The sequence below is a fragment of the Dipodomys merriami genome, unplaced genomic scaffold, assembly GCF_024711535.1.
Source record: "Dipodomys merriami isolate MVZ:Mamm:240054 unplaced genomic scaffold, mDipMer1.0.p SCAF_70, whole genome shotgun sequence".
NCBI lineage: Eukaryota > Metazoa > Chordata > Mammalia > Rodentia > Heteromyidae > Dipodomys > Dipodomys merriami.
Window position 1 is genome coordinate 6,581,864 of NW_027206291.1, and position 22,975 is coordinate 6,604,838.

General features: G+C 43.2%; 1 protein-coding gene across 2 annotated transcripts in view; it reads right to left on the reverse strand.

Annotated features, from left to right (window-relative positions):
* Nucleotides 1–22,975, reverse strand: part of LOC138817623 (transmembrane and coiled-coil domain-containing protein 3) — a 41,610-nt gene that overhangs the window by 8,328 nt on the left and 10,307 nt on the right. The window contains exons 4-9 of one of the 2 annotated variants that reach the window (XM_070008094.1): nucleotides 22,557–22,748; nucleotides 20,799–20,927; nucleotides 16,924–17,016; nucleotides 12,129–12,315; nucleotides 4,853–4,970; nucleotides 3,590–3,785 (exon numbers count right to left, since the gene is read on the reverse strand). In XM_070008094.1, coding sequence (XP_069864195.1) covers nucleotides 3,590–3,785; nucleotides 4,853–4,970; nucleotides 12,129–12,315; nucleotides 16,924–17,016; nucleotides 20,799–20,927; nucleotides 22,557–22,748 — 915 coding nt within the window. Of the gene's footprint in view, nucleotides 1–3,589; nucleotides 3,786–4,852; nucleotides 4,974–12,128; nucleotides 12,316–16,923; nucleotides 17,017–20,798; nucleotides 20,928–22,556; nucleotides 22,749–22,975 lie in introns of both variants that reach the window. The other variant, XM_070008092.1, reaches the window with a different exon arrangement.

Here is a 22,975-nt window from a genome sequence, read left to right on the forward strand (position 1 = left end):
GGCTTTTTTCATTTTGCTTATGTGGTGCTGAGAAATCGAACCCAGGGCCTCATGCATGCAAGGCAAGCACTCTACCGCTGAGATCCCTTCCCAGACCCTGTGCTACATTTCTTTACCTGAATCAGTGAACAGTAGGAAAAGAATGTATCCCTAACACTAACCTGAAACTACACAGAGAATGCAGACACCACTACTAAGCAACTGTGTTGATAGGCACCAGAGTAAAGCACTGACATCTTGCAAAGGCAGGCCAGACAGAACAGGTCACATCAGTGTACTGGGTCGTTAACTCCACCCAACATTAAGCTCAAGATTGACTTTTTGGCAAAATATCATTGACAAAATAAAGAAAGCATGCTTAAAATTATGAAAAGTAGCAACAATAGACAAGTATAAAATGAACTTCTGAATAAATACCATTTACAAGAACATTAAAAAAAATTGAACATCCAGGTACAGTTGCCATGGAAGTGTGTGATCTCCACACACAATGTGAAAGGATGGCATCAAGACATCAGAAAGAGGAAGAACTCTGTACTAGGAAGGCCTCACCTGTCCCTCACCGGGTCACAGACCCAACAGAATGCACTGAGATTCAATGTGAAAACTGCTCAGCTGAATTCTGAAAACTTAAGTGAAGCACGGAAAGATCACAAATATCACCACAACAATCCTGACAAAGAACCACACTGGTTCCAGAACACTACCAGATGTCAGAAGCAATCAGAAACACACATCACACGTGCAAAGCACCCCCATGAGAAGACACACATGTACACACAAGCACATGATAGATACACATGCTAGCATCTACCTACATGCGACAAGCACAGTACACATACCTCACATATGCATGTACAGAAGCACATAAAAGAACACATGCATGCACATAAGGCACATGTGCACACAGCAGACACACATGCCAGACCACACATGTATGTAAGAGCAATGCATATGCCTGTGCATACAAATGCATGCACATCACACATATACATATATAAAGTACCCTTCACACGCACACATGCCATATATACACATAAGGAAACACACACAAAAAACCACTCATACGTTTCTGAGTATACATGCACTGTTACCATACACACATGCACAAACACACTCAAATATATGCACAAACACAGACACACATGCACATCACACACATATAGACACTTCTTGAACTTTGATAAGGTAACACCACTGAGAAATAGATGCAGCCTCCTTCTACATTAGGCATTCCTGTCCACCCTGATACTGAACACTGAGCTCATCTTTAGTTGGCCCTAGATCTAACTAAGAGCAGCATTGGAACTTGTAGACAGTAACATGGAGCATTTTCATGACCCAGGGTTAAACTAAGACCTTTTACACAGAATATGAAATGTGCATGTAATCACTGGATTATATACTCTGATATCAAGAACTTGGGTTTTTGTTTTTTTTTTTAAAGAAAACACCATTAAGAGAATGAACCATTAAGAGAATGAAAGGCCAGGCTCCAGTCAGGAAGATAGGAAATAGACCCACCAATGCTGGCTAAAATGCTGACAGACACTACAACATGTGCAAACCTGAAGACACCAAAGCTGCATGAAAGAAGCCAGAAACTACAGCCAGGTGGTACATGATCTCCTTCCCAGGAGATACCTAGGAGAAGGCAATAGAGACAGAGCCCAGGAGAGGTAAATCTACAGGGACAGAGCCCAGGAGAGGTAAATCTACAAGAACAGAACCCAGGAGAGGTAAATCCATAGAGAGAGAGAGCCCAGGAGAAGTAAGCCCATAGGAACAGAGCCCAGGAGAAGTAAATCCATAGAGAGGAGAAGGAAGCCCAAAGGGACAGAACCCAGGAGAGATAAGCCCATAGGGACAGAAAGAAGACCAGGGTCCCCAGGGATAAAGGTAACCCCAGGTTCTTTTAGTGGAAACAGATGTTCTATAATTGGACAGTGCTGATAGCCACCAAATTGCAACTTAAACTCTTTAAAATGGCGGATTTTACTTTAAATACATTACAAATGACTGAGAACATTCCCAATCTTGCAGTGAAATAGTGTGAGGACTTCAATACACACTGTAGAGCAATCTCCAGATGGCTCCTAGAGCTTGATAGGGCGTACCACCACAAAGCCCCAGCAAGTCAGCACTGTCTTCCAACTAAGGGCTAAGGTTACAGACACACAACAACAAGGGACAGTAAGAACACATGTCTGGGGATGACACATATTTGGCAGCAATATTAAAGGTGAGCTGCATGTGCTCATCCACAACAACCCTAACTGGGAACATATGCTACTTTCTACCATGCAATTCCACATCTGGTTTGTACCCTGTTCCACATTTTTTTTATCAGCAATTAAAAATGAATTTTAGGGGGAGGGGGGAGGCTGGGAAGGGAGGTGAAGGGTAAACAAAGGAGGAGGCTGCAATGCTTGGTAAGAAATGTATGCATTATCCTGCCCATGTAATTGTAACCCCTCTGTATAGTTTGTTCTCAAATTAAATTAAATTAAATTAAATTAAATTTTAAAAAACCCAGAAAAAAAAAAAGGAAAAAAAAATGAATTTTAGCTGGGCAATGGTGGCTGACACCTGTAATCCTAGCTACTTAGGAGGCTGAGATCTGAGGACCACCATTCAAAGCCAGCCTGGGCAGGAAAGTCCATGAGACTCTTGTCTGCAATAAACGAGTAGAAAACTGGAAGTGGCACTGTGGCTCAAGTGGTAGAGCGCTGGCCTTGAGATGAAGAGCACAGGGATAGCGCCCAAGACCGACCAAAAAAAAAAATCTTTTGGGTCTGGGAAGGTGGCTCAGTGGTAGAATGCTTGCCTTGCATTTATGAGGCCCTGGGTTGGATTCCTCAGCACCACATAAGCAGAAAAAAGCTGGAAGGGGTGCTATGGCTCAAGTGGTAGAGCACTAGCCTTGAGCTGGAGTTGAGGGACAGTGCCCAAGCCAGAGTTCAGGCCCCTTGACCACCAAAAAAAAAAAAAAACTTTCCTATTATGGCAATACAAGTTACACTGTTTCCTAGATAATCATTTCCAAATCTAACTAAAAATTGCTCTTAGATTTTATCTACTCTTTCAGAATCAAAGCCATATAAACTTTCAGGACAGAGTAACATGGCATGATACTGGTGTTTATATGGCTTTTTAGGACCACAAGTTTCTAGACACAGCTTAATCATATTTCACAAAGTATTTAAGAGAATAAATGATATACTATTGTACAATACAATATATAAAATAAAAAATATCAATGTTTCAAAATCTTTACCATTGCTAAAATAAAAAGATAAAAAGCTGATCACAAGGGCTGGGAAGGTGGCTCAGTGGTAGAGCACTTACCTTGCATGCTTAAGGCCCTGGGTTCAATTCCTCAGTACCACATAAGCAGAAAAAAAAAAGCCGGAAGTGGTGCTATGGCTCAAGTGGTAGAGTGCTAGCCTTGAGCTGAAGAGCTGAGGGACAGCACCCAGGGCCAGAGTTCAGGCCCCATGACTGGACCCCCCCCCCCAAAAAAAAAAGCTCATCACAAGCTCCTTATAGAAGGCTGTAAACATGATCATGTAAATTATTTGAGAATTACCATCAACATTAAGAAGATGAAGGCTGATATTCCTAGGATAAGGATTTCTTTGTTTCCTTTGCTTTCCAAATGCAGCTTTCGATAATAAGGTCCTATGAGGTATGTCTTTATAACAAGACATAAGAGAAAAACAGCAGCTAGTGAAAATACAATCTGACCCATCAGAAGCACTATCCGCAGTACTTCCATGAGAATTCTAGGGGAGAAAAGAAAGATATATTACTTCACTTTTCAAACAAGCTTCTCTAAAACCTAATAAAAACCTGTCAATCTTTTTTCTTTAACATATAACAAAATACACTACTCAAATCATACACATTTTTATTTTTAAAAACTAAACTTTAAAACCTAGAAATCACATTAATGTCAAAAAAACACGCTATGTGAATCTAGATCCATCTACCCTCATGCCTGCCACGGAGTAGGTGCTATTTCTCCACACCAGATAGGTGGCACTGCAGAGTAGTGAGGCTGGAGCCCACTATGTGAGAGAGCCAATGTGTGCCCATCAGCCAGCAGGGGCCCAGCAGTAGTGGTAGAATGTTGCACACTGGGAACCATGTGTGCCCTTGGATTCTGGGTACTGCTCTAGGTAAGGTACTAGATAGAGTTTTTTGTTTTTTTTTGGTGGTACTGGGGATTGAACTCTGGGCCTTGTGCTTGCTAGGCAGGTGCTGTCACACTAGTGCTATACCTCTAACCCCTTTTTTGTGTTGGTTATTTTCAAGGTAGGGTCTTGCTTTACTTTATGCCCGGGCTGGCCTGGGCTGCAGTCCTTCTCCTTGAACTTCCCCTATTGTTGGGATAACAGATGTGCATCACTATGCCCAGCCACTGGTTGAGATGGGAGTCTCACAAACTCCTTTTTGCCCAGGTTGGCCTTGAACCATGATATCTCTCTCCCTCCCTCCCTCCCTCTCCTTCTCCCTCTCTCTCTCCCTCCCCTTTCCTCCCACCCCCCCCTCCCAGTCTTGGGACTTGAACTCAGGGCACTGTCCCTGAGCTTTTCTTGCTCAAGGCTAGCACTCTACCACTTGAGCCACAGTACCACTTCCAGCTTTTTCTGTGCATCTGGTACTGAGGAATTGAACCCAGGGCTTCATGCATGCAAGGCAAGCACTCTACCACTAAGCCACCTTCCCAGCCCCTAATCTCTTGATCTCTGCCTCCTGAGTAGCTAAGATTGTAGGCTTGAGCCACTGTATTACCTTCATAAGCAAATGACTTCATGCTAGAAGAGCAGACAGTGAAGAAGACACTTACCCAGAAGAGGCGCTTGCTCCGGCCTGTATGAGTGTGGGCATGACTGCGATGAACAACCCCAGTTGCACATCCTGCATCACTAGCATGCCAAGAAGCACTGTGCTGTAGTCAATGTCACCTGCTGGAGAAATGGAAACAATTCAGAGGGACCAGAGACACAACATGGCACAAAGATATTTCCAGAATAATTCAAATAACCATGACAATTTAAATCAGAACAGGTTTTTATATCTTTTTTGGAACTGGCACAATGGGACACACCTATGGCCCTAGCGACTCAAGAGGCTGAGGTGAAAGGATTGTTTGAGCAAGGCGTTTAGGGCCAACTGGGGCAGAATAATGAGACCATTTGAAAACAGAAAAGGTTTTAATTTTCAAAAAAAAACATTTCAGCTGCTGGGCACTGATGGCCCATGCCCACTAGAATCCTTGCTTCTCAAGAGGCTGAAATCTGAGGATGGCAGTGTGAGGCCAGCCTAGGAAGTTAAGTATGAGATTCTTATCTCTAATTAACCAACCAAATGCTGGAAGGGGAGCTATGGCACAAGAGGGAGAGCACTAATCTTGAGCAAAAAATGCCCAGAGACTGTGCCAAGGCCCTGAATTCAAGCCCAGGACTAACACACACACACACACACACACACACACACACACACACACACACACACACACACACACACACACACACACACACACACACACACACACACACACACACACACACACACACACACACACACACACACACACACACACACACACGCAAAAACTTCAACTTCTGCTCTCAGAAATTTTAATTTTTTTTTTTTTTTTTTTTGCCAGTCATGGTGCCTGAACTCTGGGCCTGGGCACTCTCCCTCAGGTCTTCAGCTCAAGGCTAATGCTCTACCACTTGAGCCACAGCACCACTTCCAGCTTTTTCTGCTTATGTGGTGCTGAGGAATCGAACCCAGGGCCTCATGCATACAAGGCAAGCACTCTACCACTGAGCCACCTTCCCAGCCCTGATTTTAATTTTTTTTTTTTTTTTTTTTTTTGGGTCCGGTCATGGGGCCTGAACTCTGGGCTTGGGCACTGTCCCTCAGCTCTTCAGCTCAAGACTAGCGCTCTGCCACTTGAGCCACAGCGCCACTTCCGGGTTTTTTATTTTTGCTTATGTGGTGCTGAGGAATCGAACCCAGGGCCTCGAGCATGCAAGGCAAGCGCTCTACCACTGAGCCACCTTCCCAGCCCCCGATTTTAAATTTTTTTGAGACAGGATCTCACAATGTTGCCCAGGCAACTCCAAAATCCTGGACCTTAACTGATCATCCTCCTCAGCCTACTGAGCAGCTGGGACAGACACCAGGTGTGTGCCACCATGTCCCGAAAACAAAGTCACCCAAATAACTTATTTCCATGATTCACCTGCAATTTATACAGTTACAGAAAGATGCCATTACAGAAGCTGGACAAGCAAGAGGTGACAGGCTCAGATAATGATGCCTGTGGTAAAGTGGCCTCTACCCTGTCACATGTCACAGGTCCTGCACTCCACATAAGCAGGCCACCTCTCCTCTTCTCTGGCGATGTCTTTTAACAAGAAAGTACTTTTGCTAATCAAGACAACAGGAAATATAGAGTGCATTTCCATTTTTGGATGGTTATCTTTTGTTCTCAAAAGAAATAAACACATGGGATGGAGAAAAAAATGCACAAAATTTAACATGATGTGCAATGGTAGATACCTGGGGGTTTTTTTGGGTTTTTTTTGGTCAGTTGTGGGCTTGAGCTCTGGGCCTGAGTGCTGTCCCTCAGTTCTTCAGCTCAAGCCAAGTGCTCTACCACTTAAGCCACAGTGCCACTTCCAGTTTTCAGGTGGTTAATTAGAGGTAAGAGTCTCACAGACGGGGCTAAAGCACGGCTTAAGTGATAGAGTGCCTGCCTAGCAACCACAAGGACCTGAGTTCAATCCCCAGGCTCGGTATAAATAAACACTTTAAAAAAAAAAAAAAAGAGTCTCACAGACTTTCCTGCCAAGGCTGGATTTGAACCGCGGTCCTCAGCTCTCAGCCTCCTGGGTAGTTAGGATTACAGATGTGAGCCACCAGTGCGCACCTACTAGCTTTTAAATAGAGATGTTGTGTCCCTCTTTGAGCTGATCCTGCTACACCTGGACATTTTTCGTTTAAAGTTTGCATGTTTTCAAACTTAACACATGTGGTACCATCCCGAACATCATGTTCTGTATCTCAAAATTTCCCTTCAACACCCTGAGACTCATCCTCCTTTCTGTAGTAATCCAATAAATATGTGATAATTATCCAGTGCATTCCTGAATAGTCAGATCACAAACTCTTGTTCTCTAAAAGTAACACTACCTTTAATATCATGCACATTTGCAATATTCTGATACATTTCCTAAAGTATGTAACTAAAAAAAAATTTTCTATTGTAAGATCATTCTCCAAAGTGGCTGGACCCCATTATAGATCCATTGGGAAGACACAGCAGCAACAGCAATAGGGCATCTGCTGTTTTAAAATGCTTGCCTCCACCAGGCACAGCGCATGCCTACAACCCTGTACTAAGGAGGCTGCAGCAGGAGGATTGCAAGTTTGGAGTCAGCTTGGGCTAAATAAACACTGTCTCCAAAAAAATCCAAACAAAACAAAATCCCACACCCAATAGTGTGGTGGCATTCACCTGTATTTCCAGAATGATCCTGAGGCGGGGCATTTTTTCTGTTAATAATTTGCTCAAGTGCCTTCTGTAAGATTAAGCTTTGCTGATTTTTCCACTTTTTATATTAACTTATTGGTTTTTTAGGAATGAGTACAGAGGAGTTACAATTACGTGAGTTAGGTAATGAGTACATTTCCTTCCTTACTGTGTCTTCTGTTCCCTCGCTCACTCCCAGTCCCTCCCTCCTGTCTCTACTCACGAGTTGTACCATTCACTTTCATCAGTGTCCAGTGAGCTGCACTCTTGTACACTTTCACCCTTTTCCCCTCCAGTTCTGCCTTCCCCCCACACCTTCCCAAAGATGTACACTTGAATACACCATACCTAAGGTAAAGAAGACAGTCAGCAGAAACTACAAACTAAAAAAAGAGAAAAGAAAAAAAATAGTCTCTTGTTTCTATATCTTGGGAGTTTGTTTCAGTATTTATTTTATATAAAGGTGAAGAGGCACTTAGGCATTGTGCCTTTGTGTTCCTCTCCTAAGAGTATCCTCTTTTAGTCTCACCGTGAGTATCTAGAATCTTGTATAATTTATCATATCCCAGTGTATTTCAGATCTAATTTCTACACATCAGCAAGAACATGGGCCATTTGTCTCTCTGAGTGTGGCTTACCTCACTTAACATGATTTATTCTAGTTCCATCCATTTCCCAGCAAATGACATTGTTACTCTAATGACTGTGTAAAATTCCACTGTGTATAGGTACCACTGGATTATTTTTTTGTATGTGGACTTAACAGACTTTGGTAAATTTTGAATTATTAATCCTTTGTTCATTATAAAGTGCAAATGTCACCCTCTAGCCAATAGTGTATTAAAAATACCTTTTAAGTTACATTGCAATCTCTGCTACCCAGAACACAGAGACAGAGGATCATGGTTAGAAGCCATCTCAGTAAGTTAGTAAGATCCTGACTCGGGCTGAGAAGGTGGCTCAGTGGTAGAGCGCTTGCCTTGCATGCATGAGGCCCTGGGTTCGATTCCTCAGCACCACATAAGCAGGAAAAAAAAATAGCCGGAAGTGGTGCTATGGCTTAAGTGGTAGAGCGCTAGCCTTGAGCTGAAAAGCTGAGGGACAGCGCCCAGGCCCAGAGTTCAGGCCCCACAACGGGACACCCCCCCCCCCAAAAAAAAGATCCTGACTCAATAAACAAGTTGAGATGGTAATACGGGTCTGCTAAACCAGCTACTAGGGAGGCATAGGTGTAAGGATAGCAGTCCAAGGCTGACAAAAACCCAAGTACAAGATCCCAAACATTAGGGGCATGCTAAACTAGTAGGGCTCCTGCCAACCAAGTGTAAGACCCTGAGTTCAAACTCTACTACTACCAGAGCAAAAAATAATTTACAAGCCGGGCGCTGGTGGCTCACGCCTGTAATCCTAGCTACTCAGGAGGCTGAGATCTGAGGATCGCGGTTCAAAGCCAGCCTGGGTAAGAGAGACCTTGAGACTCTTATCTCCAATAAACCACCAGAAAACCGGAAGTGGCGCTGTAGCTCAAGTGGTAGAGTGCTCGCCTTGAGCTGAAGAGCTGAGGGACAGCGCCCAAGCCCAGAGTTCAAGCCCCACGACCAACAACAAAAAAAAAAAAAAAAAAAAAATTTACAAAGCTCAATGTGTTCATATCCATCAGTACTTTTCTGTAGGATTATATATGTTTTAAGGCACATACTCTACTCTCAGCCAGGAGGATATTTTCCCACATTTCCAGTATTTCTCTCTCTCGCTCTCTCTTCTCTCTCTATATATGTATGTGGCCATGGGTCTTGAACTCTGGGCTTGGGCGTTGTCCCTGAGCTCTTTGGCTCCAGTTTTCTGGTGATTAATTGGAGGTAAGAGTCTCACAGATGTTCCTGCCGGGACTGGCTTTGAATTGTGATCCTCAGATCTCAGTCTCCTGAGTAGCTAGGATTACAGGTATGAGCCACTGGCGCCTAGCTAGCTACTTTTTGATTTTTTTTTTTAGCTTTAAATAAATCTTATTCCTAAAATTTATTCTTAAGTTCTTCATTTTATAAAATGAAGCTCCCTCAATAATACAACTTCTAACTGTGCTGCCAGATGCACGACCATCTTTAGTTCTACACTTCCTACTGTCTTTCAGTGTGTTAACCTCCCTCCAAATATAGTCCATTAGCAGTGACTCTTCCTGTCTTCTCATTGTCCAGAGCAGGCAGAGCCTTTTATCAAAGCCTCCTTTCCTAGCATCCCATGATCTGTTCACCAACTCTGGAAATCCTTAGTGCTATTCACTGCTCATTGCTCCCCTTGCCCTGGCTCTCTGTCACCCTGTGGTGTGGGACTGGGGATACCTGCACTGCAACTCTTCCTGTGTCAGAAAACACCTTCATTTCATTCTTCATGTTTCTGCTGGACATGTGAGACTAGTTCTTTCTAGCAGGTGGAAGTACTTCTCCACTGCCATCCATGCCCTAGCTTCACAGAGGAAGAGGTGTTCAGGCAACTGGCTTATCCTTTTAGAATACCTGTCTTTTCTGACACATGTTGAGATTATGATGTATATTCAAGGCACTGATGTTGTAATTGGACATGCCTAAATTTATTTGTTTATTGTGTATAGTTCTGAAGATGCACTTTGAATCTAAGGACTCAATTTTTCCAGTTCCAAAAAATTACCATCCTTCTAGGAAATGGAAACATGCTTTTGCTAGGGGAGGCATGAGAGGCACAGAAATGGAGGGAGGAAGGGTAAGATTCAGTCACTGTGCTCTATATACACTATGTAAAAATGAATTAGTAACTTGTAGGTAGGGATGAGAAGGGGAAAAGTGACATTGTCCAAGAGGCATTTTATTTACTACCTGACCTATGGAACTGTAACCCCTTTGTACACCTCCTTAATAATAACAATATAAAACAAAGCCTACCAGTCTTTTTCCTCAGACATACAGACATGGAGCATGCTATCTAGTCTGCATGTATCTTGAATGTTCTTTCCCATTCTTATCTGTTCTGTGTGTCTAATCTAATTAAACAGATGCAACTCCTCCATCTGTTTGCGGTGTTTCAAGCAATCTCATTCTGAAGTCTTCACTGGTTGCTTTTATGAGCAAGGGAACACACAGCTAACTGTGCAGCTGTCTTTGTGTATGTGTTTGTGTTTGTTTGTTTGTGTGTGTGTGTGTGTGTGTGTGTGTGTGTGTGTGCACACACACGCACGCTGATCCTAGGGCTTGAACTCAGGGCCTGGACAGTCCCTGAGCTTCTGTTTAAGGTTTGTGCTCTATCACTTGAGCCAGAGCACCATTTCCAGCTTTTTTTAAAAAGTAGTTTATTGGGGATAAAGAGTCTCACAGATTTTTCTGCCGGGGCTTGGCTTTGAACCACAATCCTCAGATTTCAGCCTCTTGAGTAGCTAGGATTACAGGTGCCCAGCGTAGCTTTTTTTTTTTTAATTTTAATTTTTTATTGTCAAGGGGATGTATAGAGGGGTTACAGAAGTGTAGCTATTTTTAACAATAGATTTTTCTCATAGTCGTAGGTTTTTCTGGACAAGGCCATTCCATAGGAGTTGCTGTACTTCATGCCTGGCTCCCTTCATTCCTGCCTATAACCCTCAGCTCTTATCTTTATCTAGGTCCCCTGAGGTCCACACTAAATGCTAGCTCACAGGGCTACTTAGACCACTTCAGATGTGGCCATTAGGGCAGCAGATAGAAGAGTGGCATTTGCGTCCCATAAGTCCTGAAGAGGGTGGCAATTTTTTCAACTCCTTTCACTGGGGAGCCCCACAACAGGCCGTACTGCCTTGAGTGCACAGTGCACCCTTGTGGGGCTCTGTCCTAGATCTCAGAAGGTCCAGAATCAACACCACTCTCAGCCCTTGTGACAGGCAAAGCAGTACTAATATCACTGGAGATGTTGGCTACAACTCTTTGGTTCTCTTTCCATATTTTTTCTTTTATTACTATGTGTTCGGGGTTTCTATTCCTGTGTGTTACTATGACAATTTGGTCTTGTATTTGACTGACTTTTACAAAGTAAGAACAAAATAGTAACACATTTGCAAAGAAATAAAACATGAGATGAGACCAAAGACATAGAGCAGAGCAGCTCAGCAATGGGCCTCCTCCATGATACATGGTCCCACCACACATGGCAGGGACTCAGAAATGCCAATGCCTCACACATACACGGATGAGCCAAGCCCAACACAAGAGCTGAAGTTCCCTTGTTGCCAAAGCAGAAAAGTGCAAATATGTGTTATTCTTCTTCTACCCGCACAAAAGCAGCAGAGAGCACATGGTGTATGGAAGACTGCTTTCTTCTGATCCCAGTCCAGTTTCTCTCAGGCACTCAGACTGTCCTAATTTGAAAGGCATGTAATAAGCACTTCTCTGAATCAAACAAACAAGGGCTGGTTTAAGGAAGCTGAGTTCACAGGCAGATCAGTCTGCCATGGAGCATGAACCTGAGAGCCCATAGCAGCCCACAGAGACCTAAGCAGGAGGTAGAGGCTTTGCAATTTCTTGGGACAAGCCCGAATGAGTGTTAGCTGCACACGTACATAGAATCCCCTGCCACCTACCTTCTTTTTCGCCTCTGGCACTGCCCACAAGGAACCTGGACACCAGGGGTGTGCTCGATAAGGACAGACAAGTAGAAATGAAGACGCTCTGAGTAGGTCTGATCTGCAGAAGGTGTCCCCACAGCAAGCCGAAAGCAATCATTAGTAGTGTCATGTGACAGGGTCCTTGTAAGGATATCTTCCACACCTTGAAGAGAACACATGTAGTCAGTCAAGCTTGTAGTAACAGCAACTTACATTTAGACCAGGGCCACAGAGTCACATCTACTAAAACCAGAGCTTCATGAAAGCAACTCAGTTTTCTACTTGCTGCCAGTTCTGACACAGTAAATACTCTCCCCAGGACCCCCCTTCTCTCCTAAAGGAATGGTTACAAGTCCCTACCAGATACTAAAACCCTCTAATGCTCAAGCCCTACTTTAAAATGTGTAGTATTGGCATAGGAACTATGCATACTCTCTGCACACACTCTTGTAAATCTTATGTCATCTCTAGATGATTTGTAATATTCTACACAAGTAGTTTTATGATATATTATTCCAGAAATAATGACAAGAAAAATGTATATACATTTTTAGTAAAGACATTATATATTAATTAAACCAGGTGCCAATGACTCATCTATAAGCCTAGCTACTCAGGAGACTGAGATCTGAGGATCAGTGTTAGAAGCCAGCCCAAGAAACCCTTATCTCCAATAACTAGCAAAAAGCCAGACATGGAGACATGGCTTAAGTGGCAGAGTGCCAAAACAAACTGAGCAAGAGCAAAAGATCCTGAGTTCAAGCCACAGTACAGAACATATACACATATTCTCTCTCTCTCTCTCTCTCTCTCACACACACACACACACACACACACACACACACACACACACACACACACACACACACACACACACACACACACACACACGTATATCTTGGTACTAGCATCTGAATGTAGCCCCTTACGCTTCCTAAAAGCAGGCACTTTAACTACACCCCATTTATTTTTGCTTTTAGTTATTTTCCTGATTAGGCCTCATAGTTCTGACGAAGGCCAGCCTGGGACTGAAATCCCCTATTTATGCTCTCCACATAGCTTAGATAATAGGCATTGCCACCATACCCAGCTTAGATATTTTTTTCCAAAAATTTTTTTATATATAATTGGCATATGGATGACCTGTGACTCGTGTGTGTGTGTGTGTGTGTGTGTGTGTGTGTGTGTGTGTGTTGTGTGTGTGTGCGTGTGTGTGTGTGTGTGTAAAACCTAATCCTCAGAATAAATCTCAAGAGGTAGGGATCACCTCTTCCTATTTAGGTGCTCAATATGTACTCAGCACTGTGCGTAACATGAAGGTGACCATGGAAGGGGCTTGAAGCCAAGGCCTCACACTCTCACCTGGTTTTTCTCTCAAGGTTGGCACTCTACCACTCAACAGTGGATCCTCACCTCCACTTATAGCTTTTTTTTTTTTTTTTTCTGGTCGTGGGGCCTGAGTTCTGGGCCTGGGCACTGTCCTTCAGCTCTTCAGCTCAAGGCTAGTGCTCTACCACTTGAGCCACAGCGCCACTTCCAGCTTTTTCTGCTTATGTGGTGCTGAGGAATCGAACCCAGGGCCTCATTCATGCAAAGCAAGCACTCTACCACTGAGCCACCTTCCCAGCCCCACTTATAGCTTTTGTGTGTGTGTGTGTATATGTGTCAATCCTGGGGCTTGAACTCAAGGCCTATGTGCTATACCTGAGCTTTTTCACTCAAAGTTAGTACTCTACAACTTGAGCCACAGTTCCACTTTTGGCTTTTTGGTAAGAGTGACATAGACTTTCTTGCCTAGGCTGGCTTTGAACAGAGATCCTCAGACCTCAGCCTCCTGAGTATCTAAGATTACAGGCGTGAGCCATCAGCACACTGCATTCCACTTTCAGCTTTTTGCTGGCTAAATGGACAAAAAAGAGTTTGAAGCCTAAGCTGGCTTCAAACAGGGATCCTCAGATCTCAGACTCCTGAGTAGCTAGGGTGATAAGCATGAGCCATCCTTCCTTAGCTTAACCTGGGTTTTTTTTGGGGGGGGAGGGGGTTGTTTTGTTGTCACTCATGGGGTTTGAACTCAGGGGCTGTCCCTGAGCTCCTCTTGCTTAAGGCTAGTGATCTACTACTTTGAGCCACAGTGCAACTTCCAGTTTTCTGGTGGTTAATTAGAGATAAGAGTCCTACAGACTTTCCTGCCCGGGCTGGCTCTGAATTGTGATCCCCAAATCTCAGCCTCCTGAGTAGCCAGAATTACAGGTGTGAGCCACGGGTACCGGGCTCTATAAATGTAATTTCTATTATCCCATTTCTTCAATTAACTTGGAAGACTTCTAAAGTTAGTCAAAGCCCAGGTTAAGATGGGTGCTGGTGGCTCAGGGATAGCACCCAGTCCCTGAGTTCAAGCCCCATGACCAAAAAAAGAAAAAGAAATTATATTTACATAAACTTGGGTATTATATATTAATACACTGGGAACTCAATCTATTTTTTTTTTTTTTTGGTCCGGTCGTGGGGCCTGAACTCTGGGCCTGGGCGCTGTCCCTCAGCTCTTCAGCTCAAAGCTAGCGCTCTACCACTTGAGCCACAGTGCCACTTCCGGCTTTTTTCTTTTTGCTTATGTGGTGCTGAGAAATCGAACCCAGGGCCTTGAGCATGCAAGGCAAGCGCTCTACCACTGAGCCACCTTCCCAGCCCAACTCAATCTATTTGTAGTACCTGTTCCTTTCTCTTCTTCCCATCACATACTTCCAATCAATGCCAGTTTCATGAGTACCAATTTCCTCATTCTAGAACATCTTTCAAACATGAAATTGGAGGCACCATGCACTATACAATGTTGAGCAATGAGGTTATGGATACAGGAGACTGTAGAGTCCCTTACAGCTGAGCAGCCTGGGAGCTCCCTCACCCATTCTGGTCTCCCTCACACTCTTTAGGAATCAAGTAGTTGGTGAAGTTCTTCCAAAACTGGTTGTTGGGATTTTCAATTGCAGCAAAGTGAGCATCTGCCTGGCCTCCCACTGAGAGACCAAAAACAAGTTCAGCAGTAACAAAACTATAAGGAAAACATCTGTCATCTGTTTACTGGAGGAGAGCCTGCTCCAAGACAAGGTAACAGTATCAGCACAGTCCATGAGGCCAGACAATGTTAACAGTAACAGCACAGTCCAAGAGGTCAGAATGCCCTGACTGGTTAACCCCGCCCCCCTGCAATTTAGTGCAGGATTCACCTGCAAATCGCCAACCAATCACAGAACCCCACACAACCAATGTTGTAATGACCCCTCCCTCTGCTTCACGTTCCTTGCTGGACAAGGGGTCGGGGCTCACATTTTGGACCTGCTGCATCAGGAAAGATTTGTGAGTCCGGCTGGAGTTACATGGCCACTTGAGCTGTAATAAACGACTCTCATGCATTGACATCGGGGACAGCTCCCTGGTGGTCTTTAGGGGAGGGGGGGAGGGGGGTCTACACCCTGGTACTACACCACCTCATTCAATACATGACCATCCAGCCTGCCTGGCTGATTCAGGAGAATAAGGAGTCACAGAGCTTTCTAACCACCAGAGATGAGAACTATCTTCTGAATATCCTGCAGACCAATGATGTGGGACCAAGGGCAGAGTCGAATCTAGGTTCTACTTGTTTCCCTCTACCAGACTCAATCGCAGCCTCCCAAGTGGCTAGGATGACAGGCATGAGCCACCAGTGCCATGCTAAAAGTCTCTTAATAGCATAGTTTATTAAGTAAAAACTAGTCTTCTGAAAATAACAAGATGCCTATTTTTGGTACTTAAGAACCAGAATGCATGCTGAGATCTAGGGTTGCCACCAGGTGGCAGCAGCAGGGCTCCAGAATGAGGAGCAAGACCTTCCATCAGAGGTCTGAGAACCCAGTGCGGACAAGAATAGAAATGCGACCCAGCCACAAAATCAGACACTAGCAAGCAGGTTGAATGGAAGCACAGATCCCAGTCCAGTAGTCTCTCCATTCCTCAGATATAGCATCATTCCAACCAGCCAAACAAAACTTCCCCAACACAACAACCCTTCCTTTGAAATAACACGTGCAAAAAGCACCAGAGGCATCTTTGAATGACATCAACACCAATAAGTTATAGTGCTTTTTAGAGTTTAAAGCTATTGGGTAATATAGCACCATTTCACTGTCTAATTTTGAATACTTTAGTAGCAAAAAAGAAAATTATTAAAATTGAAGCCAGAAAAACTAATGTCCCCCAAATCCTACTGTATATGTTAGGCACCTGACACCCTGTACTAGCAAATGGAGGCCTCCTACTCTACAAACACAGGCCAAGATGGCACCTGTGCAGGCAGATACAGGCCAAGTCAGTGACACACAACACCCTAGAGATTCCTTCCCATCCACAGAACCAAGTTTGCCAAGGAATTCACAGGAAGAACAGTGCTCTTTCTCTTTAGAGACAACAAACAGTGCTCATTTTATCCCCCCTCCTTTTTCCAGGGTAACACAATGAATATTCAGTGTCTAAGGTACTTCTCAAACATGTTTAGTCCTTCTTTAAGGATGTCATCTGGAATTAGTCATCTGAAAGTTAATTAAGGATGACATCTGGCATTAGTCATCTGAAAGTTAATTAAATCTATTAATTGTAAGTTTTTCAAACCTAGTACTATCAAACTGAAATATACCATTTTATTTGTAAAGCATCTGATAGCTATGTTGCCAACAAATATTAGAAGCAAATAAATCAAGCTTCTAATGTTAAGCTACAAGAGGGATTCGATACTCACCTTCCTCAGCTTTTCAGGGGAAAACTCTAGGCCAACAAGAAAAAGAGTAAAGAAGACTCCAAATTCTCCCAATGTCTCCACCTGTACAATAGACTGAAAAACAAGAAAATGTAAACCCCTATAATCCCATCTGACATATACTCAAATAAACCATCATGTGCTAGAAACTAGTTTTGAGTTTCTCCTGTATCTCAGATTATTTTGACCTTGACTCTTTTTCTCCTTAATTAGCCAGAGGACTATTTACTGTCATTTTATTTCTTAAAAAGTAGCTGGGGGGGGGGGGGGAGGGTACCAATTTTCAAACACATGGTCACTTCTGTCTTCATTAGAAATTTTCTTCAGCCTTTCAGGGGACAAAGAGGCATCAAACCCAAGCTTAACCTTGACCAGTTCATGAGAGTGCCTTACATTCTGGGTGTGAGCGTGTCTAGAATTCTAGTACGCAGAATTCTCTCATGAGCACCACAGTTGACCACCATATCAAACAGGGCTTTATGTACAGAACTCTGTATTTGTTTGGATTAGTTATCTATTGTTAATATTGTTATAGATAAACAAGTAGCACATAATATTTGAAGTTCATTAGGGCTACTAATTGTTCAGTTTTTTTTTGTTGTTGTTTTGTTTTGTTTTGGTCAGTCATGGGGCCTGAACTCTGGGCCTAGGCACTGTCCCAGGTTAAGGTAAGGAATATATAATTATACTAAAATGCCAATTTTTTGCCTCATAAAGGCTTTTATTCACCTCATTGAGAAATATAGACTTGGGCATGCTACTTTAGAGCCAAAAGCCACTACCTGAAAAAGGAAAAGGAAGAGAACTAAAAGAAAAATGGAAGTAGTGTTAAGAAAGCACAAAAGCAAGGTGATGTCAAGGCTCTTCAGCTTAAGGCTAGCACTCTGCCACTTGAGCCACAGCATCACTTCTGGCTTTTTTTTTTTTCTGCTTATGTGGTGCTGAGGAATCCAACCCAGGGCCTCATGCATACAAGGCAAGCACTCTACCACTGAACTACCTTCTCAGCCCCTGTTCAGTTTTTTTTAAATACTAATGTGGCACAAGGGTTACTAAGTTCACAGGCTTCTTGATCCCACTATAAGCCAGCTGGCTTGTCAGAATTCCTGTTTCATTTGCATCTTTCACTTTCAATATTTATTTTTGTGGCATCTCATTATCTGTGCTCTTTGGGGGTACCATCTGTTAGTATATTCATCCCTATTTTGGCTTGATAGCCTCCATCCTAGGTCCTCTGCCCTTTCTCCAAAATCAGGTAACCAGGCCAGGCTGGCCACAATCGCCCACCCCCACCTGAACTGCACTATCTCTAGCCCCCAGCTGCATCATCAAAATGCTGCTGTTGCTGCAAGTCAGAAGATTTTGCCCTGGCCACACACTATTTCTAGTGTCTAGCTGCAAGATTTCCTGCTTTTGGTCTCCCTGTCCTGCCTTCAGCTTTCCTGGCACTATCTAACCACAACCACTGCATATAGACAGGCTCTACCTCTATCCCGAGAAAGCTAGCCTGTCAGCTTGCTGACAATAAACGTCATACGTGACTTGGTATCTGTGTGGTTTTCTGGGATAGTGCTTTCACCATCTGTAAGTCCCAGTCTCTTTTTTTTGTTGTTGCTGTTGTCGGGCTTGAACTCAGAGCCTAGGTACTATCCCTGAGTTTTTGTGCTCAAGGCTAACACACTACCACTTTAAGCCACAGCTCCATTTATGTGTTGCTTTTTGTTTTTTGCAGGATAAGTTAATTGAAAATAAGTCTCACAGACTTTCCTGCCCGGGCTGGCTTTGAACTGTGATCCTCAGATCTTTGCTGCTTGAATAACTAGGATTACAGGTGTGAACCACCAGTGCCCATGTCCCAGTCTCTTAACAGAGGAGTTAACTTACTATTGTGCAGATTTCTACTCTTCCTTTCTTGACATCACCTTGCTTTTGTGCTTTCTTACCACTACTTCCATTTTTCTTTTAGTTCTCTTCCTTTTCCTTTTCAGGTAGTGGCTTTTGGCTCCAAAGTAGCATGCCTAAGTCTATATTTTTCAACGAGGTGAATAAAAGCCTTTATGAGGCAAAAAAATTGGTATTTTAGTATAATTATATTCCTTACCTTAAACACTCCTCATTTTTGGCAAGGATGCTCTTGGTTCTTTATTGACAAAGACGTAGTACAGGGGATGTATATTCAGATATACAGAATATTCAACATATCCAGTGGTGCATGAAGACCAGGTATTTTGTCCTAACTGCTTGCTCTTCACTTGTGGCTTTCTATACTGTTCTAAGTCATGTTGGACACAGTCACAGGGCTTGGGACTCTCAACTTCAAGTTCTTGATTGTCTCCCTGAAGGCCCAAGTCTTACAGCTTCAAGCAGGATGTGGGATGGCTTTCTACCTGGCCAAAGATTATTTTCTGTTAAAATCAGTCTTGTGTGAATACTTCTTTTGATTGACTCTGCTAAGTTTCAGTGTAGGGAAATCACTCAAGTTCTTTTGACCTGATTGAAGGTCCACTGGTTGGTTCGCAGGTCTGCTGATTAGCATTTTCTAAGAGCAAAAGTTCAAGGAAAACCTCCCTAAAGTGTTCCTGTCTGTTGTTTGCTTCTATATGTAAGAAAAGTTATCTTTTCCACCAAAGTAGTTTGCTTCTTCTTTCTGTTAATCTTGTGAGAATTGTTTTTCTGAAAAGTTCCTGTTTTGGCCAGGTGGCTTGGTTCTATCTTTTTCCTGTTGCACATTCCTTTAAGGATGTCTTAACTAAGAAGCTTCTTAAATTTTAGTTACATCCTGTTAATTAAGTACATCTTTCTATAGATTGTGAACTTGAACTCAGCCAAAGTGTGTGTGGGGAGGGCGGGGGGGGGGGGGGGGGGGGAGTGGCCTGCTGGGTTAAGGATAAAATGGGAGCAGCCTGCCTATTCTCCATGCTTGTGCACTAAATTTTTGGCTAATGGCACACACTTTTGCAGAAGAAAACCTTGACTTGCCAAGTTCCTTTTGAGCTGATGTCCTTATTCCCATTACACACCAACATTCCAAACCATTTCTAACATACTCACCTGGGGAGTTTTAGTAAAGTTAGGATGACCCAATGGCTTATCCTTCACCTTCCAAACAGCAACTCCTGTGCTAGGCTCACAGCATCACCTGTCTGTAGGTGAAACATTCAGAAGTCCTATAAAGCTCAGGAGACTTTCCTGTCATAAGTGTGTTTGCCTGTGTGTCATAATCAATCTGCTCTGTAAATGGCCTTGGCAAGAACAGCCTTAGGCTTCCTTGCAAGACAAAGCCTTCAAGCAGCTTTCCCCATACATGAGAAACTGCTTATAAACACACTGAACCCAGCATTTTTAGTTGCTTTCAGTGTCTGAAGAGTGATCTGTATAATGCTGTCCATCCTATCACCAGAAATAGCATCTAAAATGAACTCAGCTTAAAGAGATAAACTGGGCTGTTTTCTCTAGGCAGGATGTCTCACATCAAGTCATGAAATGTTCCTGTAGCTTAAAGGTTCTTCAAAGGCATCTTCTCTACATGGTCTATAAGATATGCACTCGTATCTTAACGTTACTCAAGCTCAGAACTGTTTTGTTTTGTTTTTGTTGGTCGTGGGGGTTGACCTCTGGGCCTGGGAACTGTCCCTGAGCTCTTTAGCTCAAGGCTAACACTCTCCCACTTGAGCCACAGCGCCAGTTCTGGTTTTCTGAGTGGTTTATTCCTGCCCAGGCTAGCTTTGAACCGGGATCCTCAGATATCAGTCTCCTGAGTAGCTAGGATTACAGGCGTGACAGGTGCCCAGCCAGCTCAGAACTGTTAAGTCTTTGAGCACACTGCCAGACAGTAAAATGTTCAACATTGTTCTTACCTTAATACTGTTTAGTCCTGAAGGCCCCAGAAGCACACCACAAATGATATACCCAAACATTGTAGGCAAGCCAATCGTTGTACACAGCCAGCCACAAGGTAAGGACAACATTCCTATAGTAACAATATCCTAATGCAGAATAAACAAGAAATGGTTGATTAACCAAGAGACCAAGATGGGACCAAGTCCCTAATTTCATCTCACAGGCATGGGGTACAGATGACAAACCTAAGGATACTTCTATGTCACACAAAGAAGTTGAAAACATTAAGATGCATTCTAAAAGTTTATAAAGTTAGTTCCTAATGGCCTAACAATTATAGCAAAATCTGCCTGTTCACTTAGGCCCTCTATTGGCATTCTACATAACTAAGCAGTACTTGAATTCCATTGAGTTTTCTAGCTATAGTGCTATCAGAGCCTGAATCTAACTATGATGTGCCATTGCCATCAGTTTCCCCATTGCTTATAACTAATGCAGCAGAAATCAACAATAACACAGAGAAGGAGGGAGGAAGGTTGAACAAATGTAATCATGCTATTCAGTATACATACACACACAGACATACACACACACAACCAACAATAGTGCTGAAACCACTGTTGGATTAGGAATAGGATATGAATATAGACAGTCTCAAAGTTTTCCCCAAATTACTTACTCATTACAAGGGGGGGAAAGACTAACTCTCCAGAGACCTCCACGGGGGGAATGTGAATGCTGTCAGTCTGCAGAGGTGGCCTGCAGGCTGTTGTGATCATAACCACAGGGGCTACCTGTGGGCTGACCATGGACTTGGGCTACTGTAAGGCTCCATACTTGGAGGAGCTCTTGGGTACTCCTCATCTTAGAACCTAGGTTTTCTGTTTTATTTCTGTTCCTATGCAAAGTTCCAGTTAAAGGAGTTTTGCTGGAAACCTGACGATTTATTGGACTCTCCCAGGCTTCCTAGGGACTATAGTAGAACTCCCATTTCACTCCCAGAAGAGTGGTCACTTTGAACTAGACCAGTTTTCTGGGAAGAAATGGATTTGCATTACCTATGTCTGGCAGACCAGGTACTCAGCACTGGCAGATTCAGGTACCTTGTACCCCATGTGTGAATGAAACCAAGTAGGACCTCTCAGCTACAACTCCTCTGCCTTATAAAATGATTTTCATTTTTTTTGTTTATTGAGATGAGGTCTTATTATGTTGTCCTGGCTGTTCTCCAACTCTTGCATTCAAGATATCCTCAAACCTCAGCTTCCTCTGTAAACAGCTTTAGATAACTGGAACTATAGTCCCACTAATAATTCCCAATTTCAGAAAGTCTTTCAAGACTTCAAAAACATAACTAAACTTTATTTTAAATACTAAAATGTCCCTTTATTTTAGAAAATAAAATATCAAGACAGGCTATTTCAAAGCACAGATGTGGTATGTTTTAGCACACTCTCTGACAAACAGAACACCAGCATGAGGTTTAAGGAAAGAAAGCTGACTGCCACAGGAAGGAAGGTTGGTCCTTAGTGAACACACACACAGTAGGGTCAATCCTCAATGACCACCCACAGGAAGGACAGGCAGACACTCACTAACCACCCACAGTTAGGGCAAGTGGACACTCACTGACCACCCACAAGAAGGGCAGGTGGACACTCACTGACCACCCACAGGAAGGGCAGGTAGACCCTCACTAGCCACCCACAGGAAGGACAATCCTCACTGACCACCCCCAAAAGGGCAGATGGATGCTCACTGACAACCCGATTCACCTTAATGAAGTGGTGGTCTGCACGTGGGATGGTGGAGTCTCTAGGCTTGGTCAGGATGTACTGGTTGTTCTGGGAGTCAATCAGCATGCTGAGACCCAGACCTTCCTCCACTTCTCGCTGTGTGATATTCTTCTTGGAGTTAGCCTCCTCCTCTTCCACCCTGAGAACTGCCTCAAAATTGACCCCTTTGACCTGTAAGAATAACCAACCATTATGCAAAAAAAAAAAATCAAATAAACACTTTCAAATTCAGTGTTCAGAGTAAAGGCTAAAAAGAGTGACAAAATACCAATAGTGCCCATAAGCACAAATTAGGGCATTTTTTTTCATATCTACTTTACCTGATTTAGGGCATATTTTTTCAAAAGTTTATATCTCAGAAAACAATTACTTTACCTCTAATACTCTACTTTTTTTCT